The sequence below is a fragment of the Acanthopagrus latus genome, chromosome 18 (assembly GCF_904848185.1).
Source record: "Acanthopagrus latus isolate v.2019 chromosome 18, fAcaLat1.1, whole genome shotgun sequence".
Classification (NCBI taxonomy): Eukaryota; Metazoa; Chordata; class Actinopteri; order Spariformes; family Sparidae; genus Acanthopagrus; species Acanthopagrus latus.
Window position 1 is genome coordinate 22,075,019 of NC_051056.1, and position 22,323 is coordinate 22,097,341.

Consider the following 22,323-nt stretch of genomic DNA (forward strand, 5'->3'; position numbering starts at 1 on the left):
GCCACCATCTCATTTTCTCGCACAAAAAGCGCCACAGTTTCATCCATCTGCTGACCTCATTTTCACGGCCAGGCCGAAATCTTTGAGTGGAGTTTTTCTGTGTGTGTACACTCTGCCGTCCCTTGGATGTCGTTGGCATGTCTCCGAAGCAATTTTCTCAACTATGAATAATTCACCAGATATTATTCCAAAGGTCATCTTATAGTAATTAGTACCCTGCTGTTGACTAAACAGCCTCGAGGTACCTGATGGCCAGTTTAATTACAATTTGAAATGAGCGTACTGTTTGACAATCTCTATATGTTCTCCTGACACTTCAACAGACGACACCTTGAGAACTAAGTAGGCTTACAATAAGTTGGCTTGTTAGCACATGGGGACGGAGGGTGCGGGTGTGTGTGTGTGTTGGGGGGGCCAACACATACACACACACACACACAGTGCGCTGTTAAGTTCACAAAGTCCTTTCCGTTCAAATATGCAGTAATTACTGGAAATGCAGATCGGTGGAGTTGGGTATGCATGTGTTTTGACAGCGTGGACGTCCTCTGTACTGTCACTGTCTCATTATTAGCCAATTACCATGGAAAACTAATGGGGCAGGTCACAGCCGGCTCTCTTAAGGAGATCGGGGACCGAACATATGCTGAAGATGAGGCGAGATGACACAGTCCAGCAAGCCTTCGGTGCATTGCGAGGTACACGACACGACTCTTTGTGTCGCATGAGTTCGGAGTCAGTGCCAAGAGATCCTGTCATGTCCTGTTGTCGTGAACATCAACCCCTGCACTGCAGTGTGAGCTTGAGGTTTCCTCTCCGAGGGCTTGTATGTGTTCATAAGAGAACGGTGGATAAAACATTGAGGCAAAAGGGCCTCAGGTAGGACACGTAGCCCCGGGGGATTGTCGGAGCTGTTGCAGAGTTTCCCTTAGAGGCATCAAAGCTCATGGATGGATGGACTGAAGGATGGATGGGTTGCACGGATGGAAGGATGAATGAATAAACACAGTGCAAGTGTATACCAAGCAATGACCGTTACAAAGTGTACAAAAAAATAAAAAAATAAAATAAATAAGAATGCTGAAAAATCTTCTGCATTAATTTATTTGAAGCCAAATGGCCACAGGTATTGGAGACAGCCTCCGGGTATCACTGAAGATGCTGAGAGATGATGATGTGCAGTGAGACTAAGGTAAATCCAACTTTTCATTCTGCGCAGCCACAGCACATGAATCAATGGATACTCCCCCCCCCCCACTCCTTGCTTAAACTTACATTTACTTCTTGGCCCTAGATCCAAAAGGCTAAAATGAAGGTTTTTTGTGTTCTATTGATTTTCATCTGAAATTTATAGGCTACTTCCTCCAGTCTGTGGCCTATGCTGATCTGATAATGGCTCCTCGGCTTAAGGAGTAGAGGAGCGACCTTGTGACGGGAAGTTCATTGATTTGTATTGTTGGAGCAAATCAAAAATGTAGAACTGATCGATGAGTTCCTCTCCCTTACTAAAGAGAAAACATCAAAGTGCCCTTTAGACTTTATAGGGGCTGCGTTCTATTTTAAATGCCTAATTATTTTCTTTGAGCACATAAGGGGCGATAATCTATTATCAACTTTGGAGGGGTCAACCACGTGAACTTTTCTCAAGAGCAATACCTGAGGGGGAAACTAAAAGTAGTGCTGCAGCTTTGCTGGGGAACACTCTGAGGGATCTACACAAGGGAATCTGCACAAAGAAAACCAGCACCACAACGTTAGCCAATCGCTGTCCAACACAACGAGTGAGCTGTAATTCAGTGCAGAGACAATGAAGGCCATGTTGCATTCTGTGGAAGAAATAAAGGCATTTGTTTAAAAAACCTACTCAAGTTCAGCCACCAGTGACAGACTCAGATTCCTGCACATTTACTGCATCATGTGCCATCCTGAGGGTTATAAGGATGTATGCCATTAATACATATTATTGATATTATGACATTGATGTGTTTACAGTGATATATTAGTGGGACAAATAATATCTATCTATCTATACTGACATCCAACATTTGAAAGTTTGACTCACTGATGAAAATTCAGCAGTTTGAGTTTCACTCTAAGGTCATAACTGCTACAATGTTTAAAATATTGCTGACTTGTTTGGATAACCTTGTTCAGTAAAACATTGTGCACTCTGATATCCAGAGCATGAATTGCAATGTTCACACTGTGTTAGATAGGAGCTACTGACTGCTTACAACGTAGACATGTCTAATTAAATTGTGTTTAATGCTCCTATAATTGATTTTTTTTTAAATTAACAATGGATCATATGAGTAATTGAATGTGACATGGGGTTGTTTTCAGTGAACTCAGGAAATTATCTCCTGAAAGTAGTTCCCATCTGCTGTAGAGGACTTTAGTGTCTTTTAGCTTTGTTTTGGTTGACCAGCCCACAATTTTCTGTTTTGGTTCGGTTTCATCAGCGTTGGTTTGATTGAAATCTAGCAGTTCTTTCATTTAAAAACACACACACACACACACATATATATATATATATATATATATATATATATATATATATATATATATATATATACATATATATATATATATATATATATATATATATATATATATATATATATATATATATATATATATATATATATATATATATATATATATATATATATATATATATATATATATATATATATATATATATATATATATATATATACATATATACTCACTAACTGCTTCAGCACCACATTTAGTAACTAGGTGGTTGACTTAATGGAGCGTTTAGTAGCTACAGATCCAGATGCTTCCCTTAGGAATCTGTGGATTTAAAAGGAGAGTAATTGACACAATTACAAATGAATGCTAATGTTGCTTTGTTTACTAGATGGGGGTGTTGGCTAATACATTAAAAACATCACATTTATAAGTTAATACTATGTCAATAATGGCTTAAAGATGCCTAAGCTGACTCAAGTCTCAAGTCATCCCAGAACAGAGCTTGGAGCAATGGGGGAGTGTTGGTTAGTTACACTGCGGGCTGCACTGTAAAATTTAAAAACATTCCTTCAGAATGACAAAAAAGGGCAATTTAATGAATTGAAAAAGATAATAATTATAAAAATGAAAATATTTAAAATAATTAGCCTACTTTACTTGGTCATTTTGAGGGTCAAGTAGACCCTGGAGGTGCACAGTTGTATTCCGAGACAGGACGGTCTGGGGTTTGCATGCTAACTTTAGTCGACATGTCTGACAGAAATATATCAAAGTCGTTGACATCACTTTAAAACTGATTGTCCCTCATATTCTGTTAATAACTTCAACTGATTTTTGAATGTTTTAAACCCAAAAAATGTCCACAGTTATAACATCTTGCACCTTAAGTGCCCCAAGTGGAAGGAAAGAAAAAGGCATTAGTATCACACAGTATATTGCTGTGTTAGCTGAAATATATGGCCCCACATGATGGTTTGAAGCGTCCGTATTTGTTTGCATTTCAGAAAGACCCTATTAAGTGCAATGATGAGAACATGTTAAAGCTGAGATCACACATCCTCTGTAATTCCATGTGAATGTGGCAACCTCAACAATCCTGGGTTTAGCTGATGCCCAGCATGGGAGAAAAAACTGTATGCTTGGATGTGGGTTTAATCTACCCAGTATGTCAGCACAATAACAAGTGATCATTTAACACAAAAGAAAAAACAGACGGGTGTATGACATATGTATGACATAGAGGCTAACATACTTACTTTTATTTGCTGTAATTAGACAAGGAACCCATGCTTCAAAGGAGACATGCAGTGATGTAACATAAAAACCCACCGTGAGCCTTCTCTTCGTGTTATTTCTGTCTATAATGAAGTTTCTGTTTCTCTTTTCCCTTGCATGTAAACATGTATGTCATAGGTTTAATTGTTTCCCCAGGGATATTCATTCTGAGAGATGATGAAGGTGAAATGCCTCGTCCGATTTGATAGGTCTTACGTCTTTAGCTTGAAATTGCCATAATTGGGACACAGTGACAGTGTGCTCTCACGTCACATCTATCACCGGTCTATCAAGGCGACGCTCCAAGAGCAAGTGAACCAAACAACAATGTCAAGTGAAGGACAAAGCGCGATACGTGTTTACTTTGAGGACTCAATATTTAATGGCTCAAGTAAAATTCAATGACAAGAAAAATCATTTCACCATATGGAAGGTCATTTTTTTCATAGATTCAAATGGGATATCTTACAAAGGCATAACAACACAGACTGTATAGCTTTAACTGACCGATACAGATTTTGCTGGCAAGCATCCACGCTTTCTCTCAAAAGCAAAACTCGACCCGACTCACTGATGACTAATTTACAAGCATATACTTAAGTCTTATATTTTTGATATAGTTTTTTGTACAAGATACATTTGTGTACATAAAATATCACTGGCAAAAGTGCATGCCAGTCTACACATATGTGCACACACGCGAAACGCACGCACCCATACATGCGAGGAGAGCGCACACACTCTCCCGTTGCACACACACACACACGCACAAGGTCACCTAGAAACACATTCAAACAAACTCTCATCAATATTATGCATATGTATCCATTTACATTACAGCAGAGATTGTCATCTCATCCCTTCTTATGTTTTCCCTCATTCCTTGTTTTGTCGACAGTGCGAATTCCAGTATTTAGCCTGTTTAGCCGTTAAGTCTTTCCAGTTTGAAACCATGATACTAGTTCTTAGGGGGTACTGCTATGTACAGTTTTAAAAATCCAGTTTACCTGACAGTATAGATAACTGTGTGTACGTGGAGGCATAAGTGGTACGCACACGTTACAAAGTTTTGAATGTGTACACTGTGTAACATTTTGCTTTTGTTCCATAAGACAGACGAACAGGTAGAGCAGTAAACACCGATACTGACACTGAATCTAACGATGGATGCATGGACTACAAAGTCAAGTGTTCAAAAATGCCATGTGGGAGTCCAAACAGTTCATGCAAATTAAGACACAGGTTGACATGGTCATCATGACACGCATTTTTGAATAGAAAAAGTCTGGAAAAAAAAAAAAAAGCAGCAATTTTCAGTTTTTATGTGTACTATCTGTACTCTCAGGGGGAGGAGGGAATTATTAGAAAAAATATGAAAATAACAGTGAGAGCATGCAAAGTGGTAAAAATCTGCACTCAGCCTTGACATTTCGTCTATTTCGCTTTTGTGAATGTTGAGCGGGACACTGCCACTCACTCAGAGGGTTCCAAATGCACATTCGTGTGGTATGCTTGTTGTTTGAGAACATAAATGAACAAAATGACACTACTTTTACCTCTAGAAAGGCGAATGATTAAAAAAACAAAAAACAAAAACAGGACTGCAGTAGACAAAGAAAAAAGAAGTCAGTATGAAGATCAACATCCTACAGATGTACATTCATGCAGTTATTATTCTATTCCCCTCTAGAAGTTGTCTTCCTCAATGCAGCTGCTGCGACATTACAGTGCATAGGAGTATGTAGGCAGAGTAAGTTGAAAACACAGTGAGGGTTACAGATGTGTAATATTGTGCTTACTGTACACGTGTGATCGGATGACTCGTTTTCAAACAATCACATTCTTTATTACAGTGTGACAGTGTATTATCCCATATATATATGGATATAATGGATATTCTCCCCCTCCGTGATATGAGGAATTTCCCCACGTCAGTATTTTTATAAACACTCCAGCAGCAGGTCATTTTTTTTTGTATGTCTCATTGTTAATGAAAAGCAAAGTTTATTTTGATTGAAAAGATCCAACCAGGAATTTATTTGCCCTACTTATTCACATAATTGTAAACAGAGACAATTTTTAAAAAAAAAGAAAAAAAGAGGATTTTTGAGGCAACTTTCGGATCACGTTGCCTTCGTGCTTGTCAGAGACACGAAACATCATGATGTATGTTCCCTTTGATATGCGCTCCTTTTGATTAAATATGTATTGTTTATACCATTCGGTTCTGACTATAATAATGAAATGAGATGAAAAGTGATGGTGGGGGGGAAACAAGCAAATGAGAAGAAATTGGATTCCCAAACAGGGATATTTTCATCAACGAATGTTTATAGGAGGATTTCTTTAAGTTGCTTGTTTTGAGTCAATTTCATTTTCGTAATTGACTGAGGTGAAATTGAATTGCCCCTCTTCCGTGTCCTTGACACTCCGTCTCTTTAAGCGATCGTTTTACCGAGTCTCGGATAAATCCTCTTTATAATGATAAGAGTCCTGACCCTAAGTATTAGAGAGAATAGGGGCGGTGGCTAAGAGCATGCAAACACAATTTGCCTCGCACCGTCCCCCTTGGGAATGCCGAGTTGCATTATAGATTTAGGCCTGTTCCCAATTTGCAAGATGGTACGCGAAAATGAATCGCATGAATCATATACCTTATGATGTAGACACCTGGCTTGGATGTTACTGGGAAAAGAAAAATGGATATCAGCAAAGTCACTTATTGCTGTAGCAATAGATTATACTGCACCCAATCTGTTACAGTGCCGAGTTAGTCCAAAGTAGTTATCATCATCAGTGCGATTCACACACACAGGCACCGAGGCGGTGTGTGTGTGTGTGTGTGATGAAACCACGGTGAGGGGCGGCCTGCAGGGAGGTCCTTTTAAATAGTGCCAAGGCCTATAACTGCGAAAATAACACAGAGATCAATAATTCAGTTTGACTCAGGGCCCTCAAGAAATTCTTCGCACCCTGGTCTATTATTCCAGCATTGTAGAAGCTTGATAATTGAAACTTTGCAGGGAAGTGAGTTGTATGAAAACACAGGAGAGTGATTAAGAGGGGGAACAGTAGGAGTCCGTAATGACATAATGAGCGGAGAGTTAGAATATAAAAAAAGCAGCTATTCTCCTTGTCACCTTTTCCTCCGCCACCGCACGAACCGAAAGAAGCATTCCAGACCTCCTCACCACAAACGACGAGCGCTGCTGAGATCACACATCAAAGTAATTAGACCGAGGATTTCATTATTGGCTGTTATCGTGTGAGTGGTTTTCTTTTCGAACGGCAAAATGTGAAAAATAGCAACAGAGAGAAGGGGAAACAAAAGGGTACGTTTCCAGAGCGCATCTGTCTGCGCCACCGAGATAGTAAGTGAACATTTTTCTTAATAGAGTTGGCAGAGATGGAGCGACGACCATATGGAGAACATCTTGGGTACGTGTGTGTTTGTGTATGCAGGAGGTTTTTTTTTTAACATTATAATTTGTATACTGGTCCGCGGTGAGAATGTAGAATGCAAAAGATTACCGGTGTTATCTACCGCTGGCCTAGTTATGCTTTGTAGACTTCTTTTTTTTTTTTTTTTTTATCCTTCTGCAGTCCCCTGACCAAAATAGATTTCTGAAACACGTTCAGGCGAGACAAAAAGAAATATCTTCCACCACCAAAGGAGTTTTTGTGCTGCGTGCTATACAGAGCAATACTTCACTAGAACTTGAACAGAAACACCATCCACCCAGAGCTCATAATTAACATTTAGCCCAATTTAGCTCACTCAACACAAAGAACTATATTTTGCAATTTTTTTTTTCTGCATGAAGGAAAAGGTCTTTAAGGACGCAGTTCCACAAAGCTGGGCCCGGGGAGCTTGAAGCGCACGTTGCCCTTTCACTAAGCAAACATCACCAAACTGAAAGCAAAACTTCTTCTTCTTTTTTTTCAGTGATGGGACTACTTTGGTATAGAACTACCTTGATTTATTATACATGGGCCTGCTATGTTGAGACTTATTTGTCATTTCAAATGCCTTGACTGTCAGACTGATCCCGTCTGAGTGTGTCTCAGCAATGCCGTCGTGATCGAATCCTCTCTCACGAGTCTTCTTTAGTGATAATGAGCTGGAGCTGGTTAGAGTTCTTCGCGTTATGCATACCTCCACGCGTACGCATGTGCACTGATCATTAAGTCGCTGACGAGATGCCATCTGTGGATAGAGTCAGGGCCGATGGAGATCTGTCTTTGACTCTTACAGCTGGTGCTCGTGTAAGAAAGAGCCGCTGCCCCCGCCGGTGGTCTGCTCCGCGGGGGAGGAGAAGCTCGCCAGTGGGATGACTTTGACGGGGTCCTCCTTCTTACTGCAGTGTCTGTCCAGGGTGTTGTAGAACTGCGGCCGGTTGATCCCTTTGTCCAGTTCATCTTTTCTGGGCACGGACCGGCCCAGGGTGTGGCGACCATCCATGAGGCCCATGCTGCCCATGTTGGCTTTGGCTCCCCGGGCACAGCTCTGCTGGAAGCCAAAAGAGGGCATTGTAGCGGTGATGGAGGTGGCAGTAGGGGCGGAGGTGGGGCTGTTGCTACCAGGACTCTGGAACTGGGCCAGGGCTGGGGGCATCCAGCAGCTGTCGGAGTGGCCCAGTATCAGACACTCCTGGGTACAGGTCTCAGAGGCCTCGGCCAAGGCTTTCTGCAGGTTCACCTCGATGGCTGCAGGAAAAAAAAAAAAAAAAGCAGAGAACAACACGGGTCAGAATGTACAGAAGTGCAGCTGGAATGTGACGCCGTTAGCACGGCGCTGTAGAAACCACCGACTGCACTCATGAATCATAATGTAAACAGAAGAAAGTTGTCGCCTTATCAGCGGCTGACCCACAAAATGTCAGCCTTTTAGCGAAATGAAAGTCAGTGATAAATGTTTCATTTCATCTTGTAATGAGAAAAACACCAGCCGAGCATTTAATTTCCACTGGTATTCCCACGACTCTGTCTGTTTACCTACAATATGCAAGGAATTCCCTGTAGCTTAATTAGAGTTTGGAAAAAAACAAAAAAAAAAAAAAGTCTTGCTGTTTGCGTCTCAGATTGGCTTTACAGTATTAAATATTTAACGAACGTCTTAACAAAGCATTGTTTATTTTAATCACTGTCAACGTGGCGCACCTCAAAACCCCCTTTTTTGATCTTTCGGCATCCAAAATACATCTGGTTCGAATGAGAAAAACTCAAACGGGTAGAGAAGAAACCATTATCCAAGGATCCTGTGAGCATCTTTAGCATGTTCAGGTGCAGTTAATTAGCATGGTTAATTGTGGCAGCGTTTAAGTTACATGCATGGAAGGGGAAGGGAAGGAGGCGAAAAAAAAAAAAAAGAAAGAAGAAAACTGAATAAGGAGGCGACTGGGCAAGGCTAAGCACTCAAACTATCTTATCTCATTATCCCGGCACTGACATCACATGTGAAATGAGTCTGGGATGAGGCCTCAGCATTGAGCCTCAGCAATAAAGCCTGTCAAGCCAGATAATTAGAATGTAAAACAGTGTGCACCAAGGCAACCAGGAGCCTGCAGTGTTATGTTTCCTAGGCCATGCGAAGGAGAGAGGGGTCCTCATTCAAACATCACATCACTCCTCCAGGCTTCAGCTGCAAGCTGTCATGTAGAAATTATTTAGTATATTTGCATAAGTAAGAATGCTATAAATAATTAAGCAGTCTTAGACCCGACTACACAGGGACGACTATTTCCTCCATGCACACTAGACCCGAATGCCCCGCGTGATTCTGTCGAACAGACATCTGCAGATCTTCCTGCTACCTCGTATATTGTTTTACGGCATTCTACAAAATGAAAATGAATATTCTGATTAGCCTCCGTTTGTGATACAGGTCCGGCCCTCCCAAAACTATCTAGACTGTCGTATAACGGCTCAATGCACTCACTTCTTCTTCTTTTTTTCTTTCTTTTTTTTTTCCCCCCCTTGCATTTCCACAGCAGATTGAATAGCACAGCGTCAACTTTAATTATGAGAGCAGTGTCTGAAAATGAATCGCCTGGTATAAATTGTGAGGATATATTTGGAGCGCTCACGTGGAGTCAAATCTGTCCTCTCCATATTGAACTGGAGCCTTGGAGCAGGAGTGTATAAATCCCCTGGGCGGTAAATGTGTCACCTTTCAGAGGGTCACTAACTTCATTAAGGCAAAAATGGATGCTGCTTTCTCATTCTCTGAGCTAGCACAATAGGGCCGAGCCAAGTCTCGCCCGTGCCCTGACTCAATCTCTCTCCGAGGGTTTTCTGCTGGTGGTAATGCCTTTCCAGGGGTGCTGCCGTTGTTCTTCTTTTTTTTTTTTTTTTGATGAGGTAACGCTGTTAGCATGAACTCTTTATTCCACGAGCGTGCAGCTGGACACACAAATAAAAGTTACTGGCCCAGACTGGAAGCTGTACGTTCACAAACCGCGTGTCTTTGCCAGATTTCCTCCCCTCCACCTCAACTCGAAATGATCGGCGCAGTCGTAAGCGCACTTTGCAAATGAAAGGTGGTGCGCGGCTCTGTGACTTCACACGGCCTGAACTCACAGCAGCTCTGTGTCAACAGCCTTCAGTGCCTCCCAAATTCTGTATGCAATATTTCACATCCAGCCCCTCCGAAAGACACGGGCCTGTACTATTTTCTATTCCAGTGGGACAGTTTGGATGAGGCGGTGGCGGGCTTGGGAGGGTGGGAGCGCGGCTTGAGTGATGTCGCTGACAGCTCTGGCTGCTTTCGTCAGCTCGAGGTATGCCGCAGCCTGCTTGTGATGCTGCTGTCTTTTGTATTCAGGGGAAACAACTGTACCCCGCGGAGCTTTCGGGAGGAATCACACATCACTGACGCCCAGGATCCCCTGATGCTGAGAACATTCTTTTCTACTTTTCGTTCAAGGAAATTTGAATGGCAGACAAGTGGGGATAATGGCAAACAATTGGGTTTAATAGACAGCACAACTGGGATCAGGCCTACTGTTCTCATTTGAGATGATTCATCTTCGCTGAGCGGTGGTGATGTGCTGAAGACAAAACTGTGATACCTATTTAGATACTCTGCCGACTTGACTGAGCAACTAATATGAGCTCCCCTAAACCACAAACAACTGGCTACTGTTGACTCTAAAAAATTAATTGGTATTCATTTCTGATTCAAAACAGCCCGCAGGCTAATTCGACTGCTCTGTCATAAAGTAATCTATTATCCATGGTCTTGTTGTGTATTTCTTGACACCCCGCAGTGCCACGGTCCTGTTTTTTTTTTTCTGTTTTTTTTTTCTTTCTAGTTGATCTTATGGTCATACGCAAGGTCAATAGCAGCGGTAGCCTAAAGCAATCTTGTTCTGCAACATCAACACATCCTTTGGCCGGTCGCAGATCGAACGCTGCTGCATCCACCTTCAGCTGACCTTCCGTTTCGTGTGGTCAAACATTACAGCTTGTATAAACACCGGACATGTGTAAGAGAGAGGTATGAGTATCCTGCACGGCACGCAAAGGATTACCATAAAATGTTTTTTGTTTTTTTTTGCACTGAAGCTCGATCCTGGACAAATGAAAGTGTACAAGTCGACTGCAGACAAGGTGACTTAACATGGTGCACAGGCTTTATCATGTGAGTGCTTTTAAATTAAAAGGGGGTTGGATATGGAGGACTGAAACTGCCAAAATAAATGGTTTGATAAATGAATTAATATAATGCACCAAAATAAAAAAAAAGATAATGTCAGCATAATCAATGTATACTACAGCTACTACTACTACTAATGATGATAATAATATTGGGCATAAATTAATATTTCAGTTTTAATTTCAGCTGTGTTTATTTTCCTCTGAATTCATTTTCCTGTTTATTTACATGTCCATTTACTTCTCAGTTTTTTTATTTACATTTCTTATTTCTGGACTTACTTTATCCATTTTATCCATGGTATTAAAAATATACATTTTGGTCAGATTTTATAAATGTTTTAGTGCCTACATTCATTTTAAATCTTGTTTATGTACATTTAACAGCATATGAATCTGTTCATTAAGTCATTTTATATAAATCTTAAATTTGATGTTGGCAGTTTCAGCCCTCCATATAGCTGGACAGGTTTTGAATGCCCGGGATATTTTGAAGTCTCGTCCGAGTCAGAAGCCCTACGAAACGTTTTGATACTTCTTTTTCATGTTTGTGTCGTTGTAATCAGGGGAAAAAAAAAAAACACGAGTATCGCATCAACAACATCACATAAAGATCCGAATAACAGCCTTTCTGAAACCTCTTTTCTCGAAACTCTATTGTATTGGATCGCATTAGAGTGAACGCGCTCCACTCGTATCCACCCCCTGTTCAAAGAAAACATCGTATAATATTCCAATCAGCTGGCGTGCAGATGATTCATCGATAATGATGCCCTTTTAATGTGCAGCTTCGGCACTGAATCATCCCAGAACAAAAACTAATGCATTCCTCGATGCGCCAGTGACGACAATTTGCAACAATGTGGCGAATGCGCTGTAGGATTATTCTACATTTGTTGTGTGTATGGGACATACTTGTTTTGGATATTAATACGGGCCATAATGCTGAAATAATGAGCAGTAATTCAAATTTCCAGGCCCGTGCCGCTGCATGCTAATGGCGAGGTTACTGTACACAGCGGGTAATATAAAGATAATTGGTTACATTTCGGCATCAAGGTAATGTCGTAATGATTTGATTAAGCCGTGACAAACAGCACAACACTCGTCCCATGAGGTGGTTGAAGATGTCTGGAATGTCGTCATTTTGTACCTAAGTATCATATTTTACCTTTTTTATTATACCAGCATGCATTCAATCTCACTTATTCCCCCCAGCTCCCCCCGATGGCCATGAAATCCACTAATGCAAATGTGAGCTCTGACAGGCAGAAACACAGCAGAAACACACGCACACACACACACACACACACACACACACACACACACACACACACACACACACACACACACCAACACACAGCTACCATGCATATTAACCGCCTGATCGGGGCTTCTCAGCACAATGGTATGAGATATTTAACATGACAGTTGATGATATTTACTGACAGAGCTGGTTACATCTTGATGAGCTTCGCATTAAGGCTTGCACACGTCGCGCTTCGACTTATTATTTCAGCATGCACAAACTCATTATTGCTAATTAAAAGGATAATTGCATGCATCTAGGACATTCAATTCAAACAGCCATCAGGACGGCGGACCAGGGCCCCTGACTCATCCTGCAGTGTTAAAAACGTGCGGTCTTTTCAATGCTTTTTAAGCCTGAAAACGTATGTGCATCAAATTTATGTATTGTCAAAATGAAGGCTTTATCACCTGCCTCCATGTAAGCATAATGCCCCGATTGAATTATATTTGTTTGCTTTGTGCGCCGTGTTATGACTTAAAAGGATCCACGTCTTTCCAGCGACAGTTGAAATACCGTAAATCTTTATTCTCGTCTTTCTGTTGGACTCTTTTTTTCAATTTATTGTCTAAGGTTGTGATGCATGGGCTGTCACTATGCAGCACAGTTGTTTTCTTTCTCTTACATTCTCTGCAAAGACTCTCGGAGCTCAGAGGTTTATTCTTTTTTTTTTTTTTTTCCTTTTTTTTTTCCTCCACTCACACAACATTTACAAAAGTGCAAAAGTTCATACACATTCCAGAATGTAACTACGCCAAGAAAATAAACCTTTTCACCGCCCCCCCTACAGCTCTTCCCCTTTCGGTGTCAATTAATATGGACTCGACAGGTTTAATGGCGCCAGAGAATAAAAGAAAAATGCAAAGAGCCTTATATTTGGCCGTGTGAGATGTTTAAAACGGAGAACCTGCCGTCCGTCGAGAGTTATAGAACCATCCTGGAGTGGCACTACAGCCATCATGAGTGCAAAAAGTATTATCATTATCATATTATGTGTTCTTGTGTGAATAGGAGATGAGACGAGAGAGAGGGACAGAGGGAAGATGCACGAGCACATGTCTTTATTTCTGGAAGGGAGACCGAAAGACAAGAAACAGGAATGTGGACGATTCCTTCAAACAAATAGAATCTTGGCAGGAATAATTGAGTTTGTAATTACAGAGACTTTATCACTTCACTCGGCCTTACACTCACTCCAAAACGTACAATCTGGATAAGCAAATGGATGGCCATTAATAATAATAGCGCTATTAAAACCCCTTGGTGTTGAAAAAGAGAGACGCCATTAGTTTCATCTCGGCTCTGGCAATCATCCTTCGAAAGGAGAAAGATGATGTCTCGCTTTCACTGAATTACAAATACAAGACGGCTCGCTCAAATGCTTGATGCATTGGGATGCACACTTGCGACTGATTGATAGTTGTGATGATGTGCGCTCACATATGATTTCAGGTTCTTGTCTCAAGATATCACAAAGCTCCGAGAGTCTGATGTGTGATGGAACAACAGCCATCCGCGACGCGAGTCCTGCACGTACATAATTTTAATGGTGAAATAAGGATATGCAGGCTCTGAGGCAAGGTCTGTGACTTCTCCGGGTAATAAAAAAAAAAAAAAAAAAGCCCGTCTCTATGGCAATGAGTCTGAAAATTAACTTTTCTCCGCACGTCAGAGTCATCCACTATTTGTTTTTTTCCTTACTTTTATCAGGGAGAGGTACAGTATAATCCCTTAGCGGAGGCAATAGGAGCTGTCATTGTCACTGCTGACAAGGGCGTAGAGGAGGAAGTAAATATCCCATTGTAGCGGTGAAAACTTGGCGCGCTCTTGTGGAAAAGGCAGCGATCAGCTTGTGCTGCAGAGGTCAGTGGAGCCATGTAGGAGGCTGACATGTACTGAGATCTATAAAGAGCCGTGCCGGCGCAAACAGATTTTATTTTAGGGATGCAGAATGAAACAACTGAACAATCGGTAAAACTTTCAATGAAGCCCGTGTCAACATTGCATTATAATTCCTTGTGAGCATGCTCATAAAGTGTTATGATGTGCCTACACTGCAGAATAATCATAGGTCCATTGAAGAGCACACAGATCTTCATATCCATCATCCATTCCCTGTATGTTAGTACAAGCTTTTTTTTTGTGGGCTGCTCATTGACATAATTGTAGTTTTTTCACTTTACTTAAACAACATCCATTATCCTTTTTTATGTTTTCCTTGTCTTCAGTATTTTACATAGTTTCCTGTGCATGTAAAAGATGATAGTTAAAAAGGTTGAAGTCACAGAATGCCCTGGCAGTAGTCCTGTGACTTTGTGACATTACTGCATCACCAGTATGGCTATTTTGTCCTGCAAGAATTGATTTGCTCTGTGGTGCTGGGTCAGGCATGTGTTAGCTGACCAATCAGATTAAACTGGGTATTTTGGGGGGGTGTCTTAAAGAGACAGGGGCTGAAACAGAACGTTTCAGACAGAGGGGGAATGCAGAGCTGCTTCACTGGACAGTATGAGACAACTGATGTGTTTTTGAGCACTTAAGCATAAATTATGAACCTGAAATTGAGCATAAAATGTCTCCTTCACTGAAAAAAGTAACCACTCATGGTGGCTTAAAACCAGCCAGTGATGTTTCCTATCTGCGTTTTCCCTCAGGAATTTCTTTACTTCACTCAGAGCACCCAGTGGCCATTTACAGTCACTTATAATCACATCCTGAGAAGTGATTATAATGTGTTTTAAATTTACAATGTGTTACAACTATGAGAAATGAAATGCACCATGATCCTTGCAAAAATAGTGAGTAACCAGCAATTACGAAGCATTGATGCTGTACAAAACGCTTTCTGATGAGCAGTGATTATTGTTAGAAAGCATTCTGAATATCTATGATTGCTTAGAAATATACGCTCATTATAGAACACTAGGTATGTTTATGATGCATTATAGATACCCATGTCACAATTGATTCTGATTATTGTTACCTTATGTGCATTAATATGCATTATAAATGTGTTTATCATAGGGCCTTATAATGCATTATGATGTTCTTATCCCTATCATTGTATAGGTCTTTTAAAGGGGGATCAACCTGCTAAAAATGGCCTATTGACCCCATGGGGAGAAAGTCTTTTTGGGCCTCACTCCACTCACGTCAGGATGTATTTAAATGGTTTGGCCACTGTGAAAAACTGGCTTCAGAGCCTGACGCTCGCCCGGTGGCCTGCGTGTTCCCAAATTCCTTCCTCATTTACATGCCACCACTAGATGTTGGTCACTTTGTGCGGATGAATTTAGCGTGTTCACCGGGGACTTAGATTCAGATCCAAGCCGAGCTGAGGTAATAAAAACCAGTGTCTTCCACCCGGGTGTAAATACAAATGAATGTAAACATTCCCACTGAACACAAAAGTCAGATCTTAGCGGCTCTCAGCGGATTTCTGATCAGTGGAAAATGCTATTTAAAAATGTATACATGAAATTCATCTGAAGTACATATAAGATGTTTTCATATGTTATTAATAACAACAATTTCATGAAGGTTAGGTTGGACACCTAAAACAGTGACAGCTTATTGTTTACCAAAAAACAAGCGACTAGTCTGAGACGTCGCTGGTGCGTACATATCAAAGATCCTAGCAAACCAACGCATGTTTCACTACATATCTTAAAATGTTAACAGTTGCGGCTGAAAACGATGACAGCCATTATTAACAAGTACGGCGACTTCACAAATCTCCGCAAATGCAAATCAGCGGAAGTGACCACCGTCGTTATTGGGACGCCACTGTGATATACGGCCTTCATCTCGTGGCCATTCTCATCAGCGAGCTCACGATCTAAGAACCTGGTAACGAGTTACTCACAATAATGGGGTGGTGGATCTTCCCACTAAGCCATACACTTCAGAGCTACTCTTTGTAGCTGTGATACAAAGTGAGATATAAGATATGCCGAAGCCATTCGTCCTCCTTTTTCCCATTTTTTAAAACAAACAATGCCACATGGCGTGAATGGCCCCTTTTTTATTTTTTAAAGGGGAGACAATGTGACGCAGATAAGAGGGGAGCGAGGTTGTCCATATATACCCTCGACTAATTACTTTTGATGCATTTACTCAGTCGCCGCTGAACGGGAGTGGGTCTCTGAGCCACATACGTATTTATCAGCACTTGTGGGACCCATACAGTTCCTCGCCTGTAATCCATCTAGCCTTGTCTGCTCTCGACCCCTTTTGCTTTCCTAGTGTTTGACCCATTGTAGCTGAAAGTAATTGCAGGCAGAAAACAACATCTAATGATTACTTTATCTGGGAGTCTGAGAGAGAGTGAAAAGTCACAGACAGGTACTTTCAACAAAAGGAGGAGGCCCTTTTTTTTCCTGTTCCCCACACACAATTTCAAACAACAAAGAATATTATTGACTTGGCTGAGATTAGAACACCAAAACAAATGACAAAGCACAGAGAGAGGACAAAGTGCACAATGAAAAGAAAGGATCCCTTGAACAACCCGATGCCAAGCACTCGCCTCTTCTCTTTTTGTTGCCATTGATTAAAAGTATGTTGCAGGCTGAAGTGGCCGTTTCTCCGCCGAGAATATACAACACCAACACAATGTACAGACTTAATTTAATGTAAATTCCTTTATCTCAAAGTCACCTTTGTTGTCAGAGGGGGAGAGAGAGAGAGAGAAGGGGTGAAAAAAAACACCTGAATTTTTCATATCGCCTCAGCATAAAATGTTTACCAAAAAAAAATAAAAGAGAGAGAGAGCCCTGACATCAACGACAGCGATTGTGTGATTTCCATCAACAGAGAGCACAGCTGGGAAGACAGAGGGGCGACAACAGCAGCTTTTCTTTTTTTTTTCTTTTCTTTTCGCCTCGACACTTGACTTTTTGTGTGTGTGACATTGGTTGATTACATCTCCTTCATTATGTCTGGACCACTATTGGGCCTCCCCTCCTGAGGACAAGACGCCGGTGTCACCATCAACACAATCAGGCCTGGCCAAATACCCAGCGTGGGCCAGATAGATGAGAGGTGCAAACACCATAACAATCTGCAATCAGCGCTCATCACCACACTGACACGCAGAAGAGGAGGAACAGGGTTTCTGCAGGGGGTTGAAACACAAGACTCACGTAGATGCGCACACGCACACACACATACACCAATGCCAGTTCAAAATCTCATATTTCGTTCTCTTCTTTGTGAGTCTGGACGATTTTGCTGGACGATACTGCGGATGCACTCTAGGTGTGCTGTCACCGACAAGGAAGCAAGACATAAATGCATATTTATAAGATTAGAAGAAAAAAATATGTGAATCCACCTCAAAATTCATTGCACATGGATGAAAGTCCCAACATTTCCATACTGTGTAGATAATGCGAGGTCTGGGGAATGAAGAAAAAAAAAAAAAAAAAAGCATGAAAAGCATGGCATGAAAAGGAAGTGAGAATATCTTAGAGGGGATTAAGAAAAGAAAAAGGAAAATAGACTGATTAAGTGGAAGACCTGACAAAGCTGTGTGATATTTGCAGGGAGATTGGATTGTTCCAGCCGGAATACTATCTAAACAGCCGTGATTTTTTGGGGAGATGACTTTGATCTAAAAATGTAAATGTCACTTACGACACACTTAGCGTTCCTTTTTAAAATCAAATTAGAAGCTGATTTGAGGCATAAGCGGGCCCCCTCAAAGAATTAAAACCTGTTGAGTTAGGAGCCGGCAGATAAATTACCCGGATATGTTCGATGGAGGAGAGGCCGGAGAGACAAACTGCGCGGGAGCCGCCATTGTGCTACATCCTGTGTCATGTAACAAGCAAATTCATCATGCTGACCCATTGCCCCCAATTATTATGGAAAACAAGAATGAATCAAATTAACATTGAAGACGCTCTCTCGGATCTGGCAGCCCGTCTGTGTAGCCGATGGATTCGGCGGGAGGAGAGAGGAGAGGGTAATAAACAAGGTGCCACTGCATATGCTATATATCTTGCAGTCATTGATGATTAGCTCTGTTTTCCCTTAGCCATACATTACTGTTATTGCCTCCACGGCCAGGCAGATAGGAAGTGGATACAAAGGCATCGGGAAGCCCATCTTTCAGCGGATAACTGGCAGGCTGAAAACCACTCAGCGCCAGCGGGCGGGCGGCGTGATTCCAGTGCATGAGCGATCCGGGCAATGCTGAAAAATTGTAATCTCTCATACGGCAGAGCTGAAGAGGGAGGACCTGCTGTACAGTTTGTGTTGGTGTGTTTTTTTTTTTTTTTAGTTTTTTGTGTGCAGTGGGGAATTTTCTGAGTTGAAATCATTTAGTGTAGTCACAGAAAAATCTCTTCAGATGTCAACAGGCTCAAGCCTCAGCGTTTTTCTGTCCCCATTGGAAAAGCGTGTTATCTACACGAGGTGTCGGTGTCGGGAGCAAACACTCTTAACGCTGTTCCCTCCCTCTTCTGTTGCCCTTTTATATATAATAATATATTTTTTGAGGACAGCTTAGGCATGAATGCAGACTGTGTACGGCATTAGTCGCGGTCATTAGCGCTGAGCAAACTTATACTTGCAGTGTCGGTGGGTAGTGTAGCATGGTAAAGGTTTTTAGTATGGGGGGGGCAGACTCTTCCAGATCCCCCCCACCACCACCCGTGCATGTACACTTTAAAGGTTTTCCTTTTCCGGAGCGCCACAGACCCTCCTCCGGGGACAACTATTAATTTTTCACCGAAACCTCCCCTGAATAATGAATTCTGTCCTATTTATACGCCGTGATAAGTCCACTGAATGTCTAAAAAGGGGTTATCATGAAAAGGGTAAGGCTTTCAGAGAACGACCGACTCCTGCTTAACATGTTTAATTCATCCGCGTCGCCCATGTTCTTGAAAGCAGACGGGGGGGGGAAAGTCAAATAACGTATCGCTGGCAAACATGAAAGCCGACACGAGCGGCGCATTCAATAAATCACAGCTTTTACTCTTTTACTGTTTTGATGTTGACTGTCACAATCCTCCACCCAAACACCAGCCGCTGAAAGTTCAGATATATGCCTCTTTTTTTTTTTTTTTTTTTTTTTACTCCTCCGGGCCCCGCTGACAGATATGCTCTCCCTAAAATCACAGAGGTACTCAGTGGCTTGTGTTAATGTTTCTGTCACCGCGCACTTTATTTGGGGTGCACTGAGTGCAGGCATTGTCAACTAACGTTCAACAACAGCAGGAGCGACAGATAGAGACAGACACTCGGAGGGAGGCAGAGAGAGGGAGGGAGAGGGAGGGTGTGCAAAATGGCAGATGCATGAACACAAGCAAAAAAAAAAAAACAAAAAAAAAAGGCGTTAAGTGTGGCCTATAAATAATGCAGCAAAACGGGAACATGTTTCAAGATCTGCGAAGAAAAAAAAAATAACCAAGTGATAAACATTTTTGATACCTAAAGTAACGCGGGGCAGTTTATTTTAAACTGTTGCTGCGGTGATTTCCTCACTTCACCTGTTTGTGTCGGCACTTTAATGGACCGAACCATTCATTATGGTTTCACTCTCAGACCGAATAACCATGCTGCCGTCCCTTCATAAACACTATTACCCTCGCATTAACACTTAAGAGACGTCGTGAGCCAGTCTCGGCAACATCACACAGCGCTTTTAACTCCAGCACATAATGAAGTCGCGCAGTGATCTTGTTCAACACTGCAGTACAGACTCAAGAGTTTTTAAGGTGATTTGTAAATGTTAGTTTTGAACGTGCAGCATGTGAATTCTGTCAATAGGAGTCTCTCGGAAAGCAGGCGGATGGTGATTGTTGTCTTCTTCATTAAACTGTACAATGCTAGAGTAAAGGACACCCTTTCAAAAGCTGGTGCCTACATTACCTACAATGCAACCCGACCAATCACTGACATCACTGTCATCACAATTTATCAGATGCCAATGGTTTTCTACTACTTTTCTCACATGTGCAGTAGTACTCCCTGTTAAACACACTTTACTATGTAAAAGTGGAGGAATTACCCTTTAAGTACACTAGGTTCTCAGTCATCTGAGTTATGGTAATTCTAAGCACTGTATCGAAGGCGACTGGACTTGTTTCAGTTTGTTAAAGACGTCGGGTCAACGACCAACAAGTGACCCTCGTGACTCTGTCCTTAACGATCGGGTTATCGGTAGAGACACTTCCACTCGGGTTTAAAAGGCTGCAACGCCCCTCCAGTTAGTTAGAACTGGAGAAGCCTCGTGGATCAGAGGTGAAGGCGCCTTCAAGAAACTGAAACAAGTCCAGTTGCCTACGATACAGCACTGAGAATATGTATATTACCAAGGTAATAATTTAACAGGATATATTACTTTTACTCCAGACTGGTACTTTTTACAATACTGTTGAAAACATTTTTGATAATAAGGATGATTGACACTATTCAACAGTCTGACCAAGCGAATCTGATGAAGCTGCATGCAAAACGTGTGGTTTGCTCCGTCTTGTTTTTAGTGTAACTGGTAATAAACTAGTGTCAGTCGTGTCCGGGTGTGTGCTGGGCTATTGATTGTCTGATCTTGATTTGCCCTGTTCTGGCAGCACCCAGAAGTTTATTTTGTAATTAGGATGTAGTTACTTAGGATGCAGCTCAGTACTACATATACTGAGAAATGACATGATTTGCTGATTATATTATGTTATAATATAAGATCTAGACATAAAGGTCATAAGAATTATTCATTTTATCAGTTCTACATTGTTGAATCAGAATTCACTATGAATGTGTTATATACCAGCTTCTCTTTGGCTTCGAAACTATAAAAAAAAAAAAAGAAAAATTCTAAAATCATAAAAGGGTAAAAGCAGAAAGTAGGTTCGCTGAATGTGCTCCGCCTGTGATGATGAAGAGAATGCTCCAGTGGCTACAACAGTCCACAGAGAAGGAGACAGTGAAAATAGCCACGCAGCTACTTTGCTCCAGAGACAGCCGGCAACCCATTGACCTCAGTGTCTTTTATGCTGTTTAGCCCCGAGCGCTAACTATCAGATATTAACACCCCACGTCTTTGATTTTGTGTGCCTGTCAGGCCCTGAGGACCCTTGTGTATATATATATATTGTCCCGGGGTGCCATCCTCTTTGTATCAGATGTTTCGTTCCTCCTCTAACACGACAAACACCCACAAAGAGGCAAGGGTATGTCACATTTCCTTCGCCTGGCTTCTGGTATCGACTCTAATGTTGACATGTCTTAGCAGAGCCTGGGGGACGGCGTGGAGAGAGAGGAAGTTGGCAGGAAAAAAAAAAAGAGCCCTAAATGTCACTAACATGTCCGGGTGTTTGTAGAGTTGCGGGGTAAAATTGCCCGGGCTCCTGGCTCAACCGTCGCCGCTGCCGCCACCACCGCCGCTGCGATGACATCACTACAGCCAATTTCACCCTGCAGTTTATTTCGAGCCACTGTGTTTTTTTGCGCGCACGCACGCCCCTGTTTGTGTGTGTGTGTGTGTGTGTGTGTGTGTGTGTGTGTGTGTGTGTGTGTGTGTGTGTCTGTGAGCAAGTGTGTGAATATGTGACAGAGGGAGAAACAGGCTCGCTCTC

General features: G+C 41.8%; 1 protein-coding gene and 1 long non-coding RNA gene across 3 annotated transcripts in view; one reads left to right on the forward strand and one right to left on the reverse strand.

Annotated features, from left to right (window-relative positions):
• LOC119007314 overlaps window positions 1-22,323 on the forward strand; it is a 94,300-nt gene that overhangs the window by 69,402 nt on the left and 2,575 nt on the right. The window lies entirely within an intron of this gene.
• The window catches only part of pcdh11 (protocadherin 11), a 150,911-nt gene continuing 135,932 nt past the window's right edge, over window positions 7,345-22,323 (reverse strand). For both annotated transcript variants that reach the window (XM_037076892.1, XM_037076893.1), the window contains one exon: window positions 7,345-8,481. In XM_037076892.1, coding sequence (XP_036932787.1) covers window positions 8,024-8,481 — 458 coding nt within the window. In that variant the 3' untranslated portion in view covers window positions 7,345-8,023. The remainder of the gene's footprint in view (window positions 8,482-22,323) is intronic.